The sequence below is a fragment of the Morone saxatilis genome, unplaced genomic scaffold (assembly GCF_004916995.1).
Source record: "Morone saxatilis isolate NCDOM2014 unplaced genomic scaffold, NCSU_SB_2.0 Contig18, whole genome shotgun sequence".
NCBI classification, from domain to species: domain Eukaryota; kingdom Metazoa; phylum Chordata; class Actinopteri; family Moronidae; genus Morone; species Morone saxatilis.
Window position 1 is genome coordinate 22,438,872 of NW_023339740.1, and position 13,295 is coordinate 22,452,166.

At 39.5% G+C, this 13,295-nt stretch overlaps 1 protein-coding gene across 1 annotated transcript in view; it reads right to left on the minus strand.

Moving 5' to 3' along the window:
* The window catches only part of LOC118328368 (metabotropic glutamate receptor 4-like), a 117,831-nt gene extending 105,645 nt beyond the window's left edge, over positions 1-12,186 (minus strand). The window contains 1 exon segment of the mRNA XM_035662065.1: positions 11,611-12,186. Within this exon segment, the coding sequence (XP_035517958.1) occupies positions 11,611-12,186 (576 nt within the window).
* Between the last annotated feature and the right edge of the window lie 1,109 nt (positions 12,187-13,295).

Consider the following 13,295-nt stretch of genomic DNA (forward strand, 5'->3'; position numbering starts at 1 on the left):
TCAACACTTGAATCACATTCATCTAGCAGCAAAATAACACAAGTGGAGGAGCGAGCTATAATAAAGACTGCAGTGTTGAAGCTGGTGACCGTTTGCAGCAGCTGGCCTCCACGGCTGAATCGTTGCCGCCACTTCCTTAATAAATACGCTCTTGTTGATGTGCAATCAAATTTTATTTTCAATTACGACTTTGGCTTCCAACGATTATCAAAACAAGATAATCCAGATAAAACTTTTATTTTGCCTCACTCCATTTTGCATCTATTTCCTTTCCAGTGGAGCTCCATTGCCCCTCCCCCATCCAAACTCACTCTTAGCCAGGCTGCGGCGTGTTTCGTTCAGCTCATCCAAGATGACAGAAAGAGAGCTTTTGGCTGTATTGATATAAAACCAGACATTGCTGAGATTAAAGCAGGGGTGTGGGTGTGTAACTGCTGTGAAACAATCAGAAAATAACGCTTATTTCTCTAAATTCACTGGCATTCTCGCAACCACCGCACTATTTGTTTTTCAGTTCAATTGTATTCAAAGTTTAAGGAAATCCACTGTTAAAAAGACATGTTTTATAAAAATGTTAAATAAAAGCTTCCATTCATGCAAATGAACAATATAACGTCAATGAGTAATCATGTTAAATAATTGTGATCTCAATACTGAACAAAATAATCAATACATTTTATTTTAGGTTATCTTTCCAGATGCATGACTCTAAAACAGTTTTTTTCTATTTAAAATTCATCATATTTGATCTCCTCTGGTGCACAAGATTCAAATATTTTTATCCTCCCAGTGGAAAAGTAGCAGCTTAAGGGCTGCTTCTCACTACCTCCATGTTCCAGTTAACTGTGGGATTTTAAGTTGTCTGGGACAATTTATTTGAAAATCACATCATACAAACATTGCAAACAAGTAGAGATGAAAGCACATTATGAGCTCCAAGGTTAATTTAGGAAGTGTCCTATTCCATCAGGTCCTTAAACTAAAGGATGCCTCTTCATTATGACTTGATATGACTCTTTAAAGCACATTACGCCCAGAGACGGGGCTTGTGTGTGTGTGTTGTTGTGTGTATTTTGAGTGGCTTGGCTACAGTGTGCTTTGTATTGGTGTAAAAAAAAATGTGTAAGAGATTAAAAGTGTGGCTCCAGGCTCAGGCTCAATGCCAATAGCACGTGATGCAATATATGCAAAAAGGTTTATTGTTGCCAAGACCTGCAACACAACACATTTGATGAAACACTGAAGGTGCATGGAATAAATTTAAGAGCAGAAAGTTACTGTGTGTTTTCACTGTGTGGAGAATAACAGACCACAGTCATCTTCCTCTCAGCTTTCGAGTCCGCCTAACATTATAGATCCTACAAAATCTCCACTGCTGGATTCCCCCTCATCTGAGATTACTGACGATGGCGCTCTGATGACTGGGATTTTAGCAGGGAAACATAAAAATTAAGCCAACTTGTATATAATTGTTTACTAAAACAAATTTTACTGTTATAGGTGGGGTGACTTAAACTGAGACCCATATAACATTAAATATGGTATGTGTGTAGCTTGATCTTATGACTATAGATATCTAGCTAAATCAAAAGCTGACATACATTAAGATTGACATTAACTGATCAGCTTCAACTAACATATAGGTTAGGTAATGTGCTTATTCATTGGGTTATTCGTCGGCTGGCTAAACAGCTCAACTATATTTTTCTTTTCTGTTCACAAAAATGTCCAGGGAAAAGCAAGATGAGGGCCACAGGGCAGTCACCAACTTTTATTGTTCTTGGCTGCCCATTATCTTACAGTAGAGGGCTCCATTGGTTGCAGGTAGGTTAAGCTAAAAGGGTGGTTGTTGTAATTTAAAGGCCGTTGGCTAATTATAGTCTAGGCATGTTTTTAGCCTAGATCATGTTTTTTTGTTGTTTTGGTTTTTTTTCCTTTTTCTTCTTTTTTTCACAGGGGTGGCCAAAGCCCTTCTGCCCATGAGGGACTGTTTGCTGAGGAAGACAATGGAAACTGGAGTAAAAACTGAGGACACTGTCTGCACTACAAAGGAGGTTCAGGAGGAGATATAGCTCTACATGTCTACCATCTTAAGGAGTCCAGTGACCTGGTGGGGGACACTCTGCCAATGCTTTCAGACTTGGCAACGAGGTATCTCTGTGTGCAAGCATCATCCACACCCTACATAGCATACATCAGCCAGGAGCGGGCTTGTCTGTCTGTCTACCTGAGAAAGCAAACATGTTGATTTTTATGAAGACATGCTGAGTGAAGCCTCTGTCTTAAGTATCCAGCAGTGAGCATTAGACACTGACTTGCAACTGTGTTTTGCATTCATTGTATTATTCATTTATTTATTCCCTTGTACTCCTTCTAATGTTCTTTGTTAGGGCGGCAGTGGCTCAGGAGGTACAGCGTTGGGTTCCCAGTTCAATTTATACTTTTATATTTACTGATATTATGTTATGTTAATGTTGTGGTAAATTTGTGTATTTTGTGTATGTTTAGAAACTACTTTGAGACTCTGGATTTCTGAGTCATTTTATCTTTTCAACACTCAAAACAAATTATTCCATTACCCAAGAAAATAAGTGTATGCTGCTAGTGACGAGGGGTCACAAAAAGACAATGCTTTGACACTACATGTTATGGTATCAAACTGCCCTACTCCTTCATAGGCCTATAAGACCTGCAGAAAATGGCTCAGTGGCATATCTATCAAATCTGAGCCAAGCTGAAATGTTTGGGGGTCTGGTTTAGGATCAGGAAATCAGGAGGAGAAAAAAAAAACACTTTCCACAAAATGCTCCTCTCATGTGTTGAGGCAGATAGAACCCTGCAGTATGTGCATGAGCAGAATGAAATTACATGGATGATGCTGAAGCCCCTCTTGTGGTCAAAGATCAACGGGTTACCAAGTGTAATAATTTCTGACTTATAAAAATCCAAAACTGAGACAGTTCAATGATATTACTGTATATTAAATATCAAAGAAGGGAGAAAGAAAGTGTTGGCTTAATAGCTACACAATCAGACAGTCAGCATTTTGTTAATGGAGTAGTTGGAGGACAGACAGGGCATAGGATGGTGGGGAAAAAACATGGCATAGGAAAATACAGAAAATGGAAAAATATCACCTCCCTGAACTGAGCTCGATTATTATCTAGCAGCTCCCACAATGACTTACAGTACTCTGTAATTTTAAAATGAGAGCCATTTTGGCCAAAGTAACAATGCCCTATACTATCTATCCAGTGCTGCAGCTTCCCTTTTGGATAGTAATAATGAGACTGTCCAGCTCTCTGTCTAACAAAGAATGTAATATATTCTTAATGGAAATGTGCTTATACTGAAACCTAAAAGTAAATTTAACAACAACAATTGCTCTTTTTTTCCCACAGTATGACTTGAATGTTGCTTTGTAAATGATCCAAGTTTGCAGAATGTATTTGCGTCAGTATCAGATTGCATACACCACATTGTATACGGTCACAAAACAGTCAGACTCAAGTTTAAATATGTCACCTTTTTACATGAAATTGTGGGCATGTACAGCAAGAAAGTAAAAATGTTTTAATGGTTTCATAGTGAAGCAGTCAATGTTAACTACCGTATTGTCACTGGCTCACTGAAAGAATGGGTTTGGTTGAAGTGAGATGCCTCGATGGGCTGATACTAGTTTATCTTGATTTAGCTGTCATTCCCCTAAATGAGCTGCTAAATCAATTGTGACACAAGGCCGTCATTCTGCTGTGTCACTGGAGGGTTTATAGGGGAATAAAAACCATCAGAACAAGGTGAGATGAAGCATGAAATTTCATGACATAAACCTGTTTTTTCTTGTTTAAAAGAGTTCACCATATGAGCACCATAACAAGGTTAAAATGAAAATAAATGTACTGAATATCTGAGGATTGACTACCATAAAATAAATCATATAGTCACATATACTATTCATCAGGTTGATCCAGAGACAGTAATGTGTAAGCTACCACAATAATGAAATGCAGTAAACAGGGTAACTAATTTTCAACCAAGCAGTGATAAAGCTCAGCTTAAAGAGAATGAATAAGTGCCATATAAAATGAAACAACTCGTATTTCAAGGACTGTCAAACTTAAAATTAATTTTATACATACACAAACTTTAATACCCCCCTATTCAAGTGGATTACATTTTTAACCTCTGGTCTAATTCTCCAAATTCTAAATTAACACAAAAACGCATGCATTTAAATTTGTAGATTTGATTAAATTTTCTATAGAAGCTGCGCTCAGGTTATTGCTTCATTCCAAATGAGTACAAGCCCAGCGGTTAAAAGATAAAATTCTGCTCAAATGACATGTTTTGAAAAGCTGACAAGGAGAATGTTTCTGAGATGGTTCTCACAGAAAACTTATAATGAACATAATGTTAATTAAGATATACTTTTATAAACTGTATAGATAGCTCCTCGGTACAAAGGTTGTACTTGAATAACTGTGGGAAAGATGAACCAAATATAGCTTCTCTTTCTTTTCTACACCAAAAATCTGTTGTAATTTCCTTCAGAAAAGAGAAAAGGTTTGAGGTTTTGCGGTACATTAACTAATCATACCAAACTAACATTAACTGATTTTACTAAATTGGGCTGAAGCTAAAATGTTTACAGGAGCAGAAGAGGTTGCAACAAAGCAGATGGTGAGCACCTCTGGGAGAAAGGGATGTATTGGAGCTTTGACCACAAAACAGCTGCAGAATGGGTCGGCTCGCTCATTCAAGGAATCGTGAAAGAAACTGTCCCTCCTCACAGTTTGCTGTGTGACTGGGTTTCCGCTATATGCATATATTCTGAATTAGACCGACACTAAGACCTTTTACCTTACAAGCTGTCATGTAATTGCAGCTTTAATAAAAGTGGATTTCTTTTTTTCCCAAACACACACACAAAAAACACACAAACACTCAGGAATGAGTCACGCTAGTAGTAGATACACCAGTAAAAGCAAACATTAGCAACTTCAGAGTATGTATTTGCTTTTACAAGGATGTTTGGACCATGTCATTTTTATACCCAAAATGTGTTTCTCTTTCGGTGCCAACTGTGTGCCAAACATTACAGCAAGAATCTCTACTTAAATCAGAGATGTCTTGGTCCATTGTATTAGATCACAGTACTTGGAATAACAGACAGTATATTTATAATTGCTAATCTGCCTTAAAAATGTATTATTCAACATTGTGGTTCATTATTTACATGCTTTTACCAGCAATGTTATAGTCTACAAAGTCCCACAAGAATTCCTGAGAAAATAAAGCTCAGAGATGGCAGCTCAAGCCAATTGCTAATCAACTATTCATAATCTATCGTGTTTATTCAGCATAAAATATTATTTGCTTTATATTTTCTTGACAGTTTGAAGCACTTATCCATGAGGGTTCAGACCAATTAAAGTGCCAGAAATTACAGCGATGTCATTCAAGAGCAGCATAGTAACAGCACAGGTCTGGATCAAATGTGAAGAAAGTGATCACGTATGTATAAATATTTTGTTTGTTTGTTTCTGAGACATTGACAGATCACAGGTGGATAATTTTACTTTGCAAATTAGTCGCCAAGGTTCCTACACAAAGTGAAGGTGCATGAACAGTAACTCAGTAGTTCAGTTTCTGTGTCTCCACTGTGAAACAGGAGCATGAACTAAGGTTGAGGTAAAATGTCAAATGTGTGGGATGCTAAAGGCATGTGTGCTCTTGCATGAAAAATCATATTCTTATACTTTTCTTCCTATAAATTGATTTCTTTTTATTATTATTCGGTGGTCCCTTTACTACTGAATACAGCCACTTCAGTGAATATGAGATGCTTTGTCCAGCCAGCAGTAAACTGTAATGTCAGAACAAGGAGCCACCAAAATGACTTTCAGTGAGCATTAAAGGCTAGAACGCTCTGAGCTTCTTATTCCTGGGTCACTGGCTCTCTATTGTGCAACTCATGTGCATCACAGAATGAAACAAATGAAGTTTATAAAAAATATTTTATCTTTTCACTGAACAAGAGCCAAACTGTTGCTCCTGCTGAGATAAACACTAGTCAAAAGGGACAGACCAGGTAGTATAATCGTGTTGTAGGTGATGTGTGTCAACTTTATGAACGCATCTGCTACGCAAATTAATAATGTAATCGTCTGACATGGCGTGTCTGTGATCATGAATTATCTTTTCCCCAAATGCTTGTCACAGCGGCACCCACTTCTCATGGAACCACAGTAAAAATGTTCTTGAACTGCAGCTCATGGTACCCGTGTTACCGTTACATAAGGTTGGAGTAAAATATTCATCAAGCTGCTCTGGACCACATCTGTATGCAGCTGAGTGCTGAGGAAACACTTTTCTCTAAACCTGCTAACTACACCAGGGTGGCGGCTGCTGGGTTTTAAGTGGTTTGCGTGCAAATATGCTTGATTTTTATTTTGTGTGCGCTTGTGTTTCTGCATGTGAAGTGTTTATATACATGGTATGCATGTTTGAGTGGTACAAATTTGCCCGTGAGTGTGTGGGGTTGTACAAGCATACAGTAATGCGCATGTCTACATGTCTAAGAGTCGGCCTGTCTTCATCAGTATGCTGAGTTTGTACTCGTGTGCATGCATTGCCTCCATTTAAAGCAAACATTTATGTCTAGCCGCAGTGCTGGTAGACATGGTTGTCCCTTGTCGTTCTGCATGCTAGATAATGCAGCAAATGACGCAGGGCGTGTTATAAGATGGCCATAAAGTTATCTTATTTACCTTCCGGGACCATCATCAGGTCCATCAGGACCAGGAGAACCAGTTGGCATCTTGCTGACCCGTGGATCTCTGTGAAGCCGTAAATCAAGACCCCATCTAAATGACCACACACCACTCTCCATCAAAGGTTTACTGTTTAGTCTATATATCTGACCAGACTGCTTTACATCACGATCATTACAACAATCAATAAAGACAAAAGACTTCTGCTTTTGTCTTTTTTGATTGTTGTAATGATCGTTATTCAGTTAGAGTGTATGTTGACTGAGTGACCACTGCCTTGGAAAGTGTTTGATTTTCAATAGAAGCCCAAGTGATAGTAACTGAAGATGAACTGGTAAAATCTCACCCTGTTGATCTACTCAACCTGCTGCCTGACTTTCTTAACCTCTAGCTGTCTGAACATAAAAGGCAGAAGAGGGAAATGCTAATATATACATTGAGGATAAAGAGGAAGGAGATCAGAGAAATCCAAATTAAATATGCAAGGACATCTCTTACGTGCATTAATGAAGAGGGAACGAGCGCTGTGTTAATGACGAGGGATTTGAGGCTTCCGTGTGAGAGTGGGATCAAGAATGCGCTGCTGGAGAGGCTCATTACTGTGGCCTACACCGACTCCTACCTGTGTGAGCGTGCATATACGCATATTTAATGTGCGGGTGACAGAAGGAAATATAGAGTTCATGCACAGGGCTTTACAGGCTCGACTATGTGTATCATAATGTGTATCGATGGTTGGATATATATATAAAGCACACCCATGCATAGAGACATACATAAGCTAAAGAAAATAACATACATACGTTAGAACATATAAAAGATGCAGAAAAACTTCAGCGTGAGTGTGTTCTGTCACACTGGGTTAGCTCTGATTAAAGCTGGGGGCTTCGACAAGCAGGATACATCCCTTGTGGTTTGTAACACTCTAGAATCAGGGAGCTTATCAAATCATACATACTGCACTGCAGGCTGTTGCTCGAAAGTATTAGATTAACTAATAAAAAAAAAGAGCATGAAAAAGCTAAATAAACCACCTTACCAAAATCTAGTGCTGTTCTCATAACAGAGTTTACCCAAATCAAGTCATCAATTTGACTGATACTTAATACTGGTTTTATTTAATGAGGTGGTTCCTACTTTTTGTCATCCATTTCCTTACTTTTGTATTTTTTAAATATTCATCATCAATACACTCTAGCTAGGTTATGACTAATACTATAATATTCATGGCTATCACCCAGTTACACTAAAGTGCAGTACACCTACAGACCAGGCACCATACACTAAACTCCCACAGTATAACAGCCTACATGTGAATATGTAGACTCACATTTTATTGGCTATACTCACATCTTACATGATTATCATCTGTGATGTGAAAACAGCTGATTTCTGCAGTCAATGAAATAAACAGTCAATGTCCTAATCATAGTTCAGTAATAATATCCTGACACACTGTAGAGTGTCTGTCCTGCGTATTGCTGGCATAGATGGTACAGTGTTGATTAAACTGGGAGGCAGTAGAGGAAGCAGAGTCAGAGCCAGATATTGAGTGTATTTTTCACATAAGAGAAAGAAAAGTAGCTATTCCTCATAATTGAGAAGTTGTAACAAAGGAATGAAAAAAAGTCTATTGGCAGAAATGGAATATAATATTCATAGGTATGTTTTCATATCCTGAAAATAAGAATTGTTTTGTTTTCGTTAGCTCAAAATGAGCTGTTGTTGAACCGCCATGTTTCAACAGTAGCCCAGAACAGTCAGACTGCAACTATCTGCAGGCCACTCTGAACCCAAACTGACTGCAAAACATATAAAAAGTCAAACGCCCCTATCTGCAGACAGTTTTTGGTTCGTTCCTTCTGGACTACTGGAGAAAGAAAGAGGGATTTGAGGGGGGATGAGGAGGGATGATATCCCCCTTGTTAGCAAAATGACTAAAATACAGGCCCCTTGTTATCCTGCCATCCCCCCTTCAAAATCACTAATGATCTGGGTCCGGACCCAAATGGCGACCTGTAACAGATTGTAACAGAGGTTTAGCGCCCCTGGAAACTCACAGACCAATTGCATGTGCTGTAAATCACCTCACTTGATGCCACTCAACCAATCGAATCTGTGCATTCTGGTAAGCATTACGACTCGACTCAGTGTGTGAGACACACACACACACACTGGCAAGAGACTAGACAAGAGACAACAGTTGGAGGAATAAGTGAGTCAGAGAAAAGTAATTTCAAATGGCATGCTCTCATAAAAAGAATGGTGAGAGAAAATTTCCTCAAGCAAAGGTTTGGGAACATCATGATGTCTAACTTTAGCGTTATGAACTCATTGATCCTTTGACTGACTGAGGTTTGCGCAAGTTCCCGAATCCCAACCAATGCTCTCAGATACAGACTCTGCTGTGTATAAATCCATAGTGCTGTCCGTGGTGCTGAACTGACACACAGCTTTTTCTCTCTGTCTCAAACTTCTGTCACTTTCATCTGGGATCCATAACATTCTTATTCTCAGCTTAGGCCTACTTAAAAGAACTTCACATTACTAGGGTGCTCCCATTGGGCCATCCCCCTTGTTAAAAATGAATAATTACCTACTGTGTAATAATGGTAATATGGTGGTCATGATGGCAGACTATATGGAAGGCAAGCTCATTCTAAGACAACGAAAACACAACGCCTCTTATTTTCAGGTGATTATAGATTCATGAAAACATACCTCTGAATATATATTATATTGTCATTATTCATTATTGAGCCTCCTAAATGTTACACAATGGACCTTCAAACAATTAATCGATTATCAAAATAGTTGAAGTTTTCTGTCTAAAGAGTAAACTTGTCAGCTCATTACCCCTCTCTTTTTCCGTTAAAGTTACACTAGATTTGCAGTTAGGTCATTTTGAAACATGACTAGTTTTGTAACCTGCCATGCTGTTATCTGGTGTTACTACTTACTGTGCAATGACAATGAGGTTAGAGCCTATTTTAGTTAACACCTGGCTTTCCAAGGTGTCCTTAAGTAAGATACTGAATCAGCTGTAGGGATAGTTGTGCGTCTGAGCCACCGCCTGACCTCCCAGAACTTTTAAGCAAGACAAGAGGGAATTCTTGCTTGGATTAGGCATGAATTTTCATGCGAGCTCAAGGTGAAAGAAGTAATTTGGAGTCAGGATTATAATCAGCTTTTAAGGTGAAAGTAGAACACAGAGCATCCAAAATAAATTTTGAAGCTGGTTTTGAAATCTTAGAATTATCTGAGGAAGAATCCCTCATTTTAATTACCCCTCCATTTAAAACCTTGCTGATCCCAGTAAAAGTGATTGTGCTAAAATGTGTAATTGTCCATGAAACAATTCCAAACACGACAGTCCTTTATAAAAAGTAATTATTTTTAAAGTCAAAAAAAGGTGTATTATTTTGCAGTGAGCCGAGCAGTAAACATCAATCACACCTTCAGTAAAGTAGAAAGAGCTATTATGCTTGTCATGGATGGCTGGATAGAAAATTAAATATGTGTTAAATAATTCATCAAATGTACAAATGTACATGAACAGGACACATCTTTCCATGGTGTAAGCAGTTGTAAACACAAGACTGATTTAAAGAAAGGCTATTGGGTAAAAATGAAATCAAGTAGTATTAATCACTTCAGTATTATGACAGGCAATAACTCTCACTGCTTAGCAACCAATTCCTGCAGGGCAACAGTCGGAGTGATGAGATTTGCCAAGGGATCTCCTCTCTAAAGTTATGAAAGTGTCCATTGTGTGGCAGCAGATATCTTATACATATTGTTCTCTCTCACTTTTCAGCAGCTCCTGTTGTGTTTCAGCTGCTGTTATTAATTATTCAAACAAACATATAAGAGGATCAATAAAGCAACATTGCAAATCATAGTTTTTCTGTTTCATAAAGTATTTAATAGCAGGCACAGCTCCTGTTCTCTGTTCTGTGAATTGCATACATACTAAGGCTTTGGCTACACAGAATATGTAACATATATAGACCAATGTGCTGGAGAATGTATCTTTTTCTGGCTTAACTTGCAGCACAATTACAGTGTAGGGTTGTGTGATGGACGCAGGAACTAGGGGTGCAGCACCCTCTAAAATCAGACATTATCAAAACCATTAATGAATTACAAAAATGTTATGCAGACTGGCAACAGAGAGAGAGACAAAGAGAGAGCTCTTGTAGATGAGCAAGAGAGAGGGAGCATGTGAATATGGACAGAAGTATTGACGTGATAAAAACTTTTTTGATCATGAAGCCTAATGTTACTCTGCTATTCTGTGATCAGTGGAGTGTATGAACTGCAGACTGGAGTGTCTGTTAACAGTGGCAAACAGACAAATCTGCATTATATACGCTCATCTCACTGCGCTGCATAATTATGAACTATGGCCATCACTCTCCAACTGTGACTGACTGACTAACTGACCAGCGTCTATGTGTGAGTGGCAAAACAAGATGGTGAGCTTTCATTTTAGAAATTGTGTCCTCAGTTTCCGGACCCAGCACAGCAATGTTAAACCTCAACTTGTCCCCCTGATTGTGTAATATTGGTAAGTTAACATCTACAAACTACATTTCCCTGCCATTCACTCTGCTATTTCAATCTCTCCTCAGATATTATACAATATAGAGACTTTATGACCAGTTTCTGTGTAAAAGGGCTGCGCACATACCCGCCACTTAAATGCTGCTCACATGCCCAGTGTAGCCAGTTTCAATTATCATAGCTTAGCAGTAGTGTAGTGTTCAATGTAGCCAGCCCGTAAGAAGTCTGTAGTTAAATCTACACAAACAAAATCGCTGTGTTAATGTCTTACCTTAAACAGGCGTAGTATGTTGGCCACCATGATGGAGACGGAGCTGGAGGAGGCTCCAATGACGCCCACCACCCTCTCAGGTTTGGTGATGATTGGCGATCCCCCGCCCAGACATTTGACGTCTGTGCCGTCCTTTTCAATCAGAGCCTGCACGAAGGTGAGCGACTGCTCCAAGGCGTGAGTGTCCCTGGAACAGGTGTCCAGGACTCGTGCCCCCAGTGTGATGTTAGGCAGCAGATTATTATCATTATTGATGCGGTCAAGGGCAAAGAGCATGGCCTCCAGTCTGTGTATACCCTTCTCCTTCTTCAGCTCCCCACATGGCTTGCCATCGTGGCCCCTGGCGTGTACTGGGAAGAGCCCACCTAAGGAGATATCCCCGTCAATGCGGATGGAGTTCAAATGTGTGTGTCCCGGCCCTTTGGGTTTGGCAGCCTGAGACGCCTTGAGGGAGCTGTACAGAAGCAGCAGCAGCAGCAGTGGCACAATCAGGCTGTTTCGTCGACAGCCGGTCCGATCCGGTCTGCACACCGGGGGTTGAAACATGACCACGGTCCGAGCACACATCCACGCCATACAACCAAACCCAGCAATCAGAAAACAACAGAAGCCAGGTATTATTTTATGATGGCCAGAGGGTTAATTGCAATACCTCTTGAAGCAGCTGGCACAGAAAAGACTTCCTCTCATGTCTCTCCTCTCTCCCAGGCATTCAATTAATGTAGAATATGAGCTTGGCTCTTTCACAGGATGTAATCCTGTTCTCTTCTCCTCTTTCACTCCCTCACTCCATCATCTGACCACAGTGGTGGGCAGCTGCTCTTGTGCCTTCTGTTATTCACAGACTTGCCTATGGAGATCCTTCACTTGGGGCATTAGGAAGAACAAAGGTGAACGATAAGCTTTTTCTCTCTGTCTCTCCCCTCCTCTCTCTCTCTCTGTTTCTTTCCTCTCCACCTCAATCAGAAGTTTTTAATCTCCCCTGCTCCCCTGGGCAGGGATTTGGTATATGTCAGAGCCCTCAGGCTTGCTTAGGTCCACAGGCTTCAGAGTGAATTCCTGAAAGATGAAAAAGAGAAGAGTAGTGAGACAGTGCACAGAGAAAACAGAAAAAAGGCAAAGGCATTGGTATTGGTAAGAGCTTTTTTCAATTCCTGTTTCTTTCTTAACCTTTTTACTGCAGCATTATGTGGAATGAAGAGACAGTTATGCTCCCAAAACTCATTTATTTCTCTTATGTAGTATTCCTAGGTCTACCATTTTGAATTCAAAAGGTTTCCATGAACTCTCAAGGTTGACAGGGCTGAGTGTCAGATCTCTGTGGTTCATTTTCATCTATCAACCTTGTCAGCAGATACATTCAGTCTGTATCACAACATTGTGACAATCTGTCTATTATGTTTTTTATTTCTGCTGTTGATTTAACTTGAAACTGGAGAATTTAAACTTTTTTATGGTTACACAAGACTCTGCCGTTGCTATTGGCAGTGGTAGTTAGGTTGCTGTTCTGTCTTGGTACTTTGCTAAGAAATTATTATTTTTGAGAAAATGTATCACCATTACTCCCACATTATTTCTTCAAAGCCTGTCAAATCATTAGTAACATTAGGGGTTTAAAGGGAAGTTCAAAAGGACTGAATAGGCTACTGATGAAGCTGATATCTCTTTGTACCAAATGGACCACT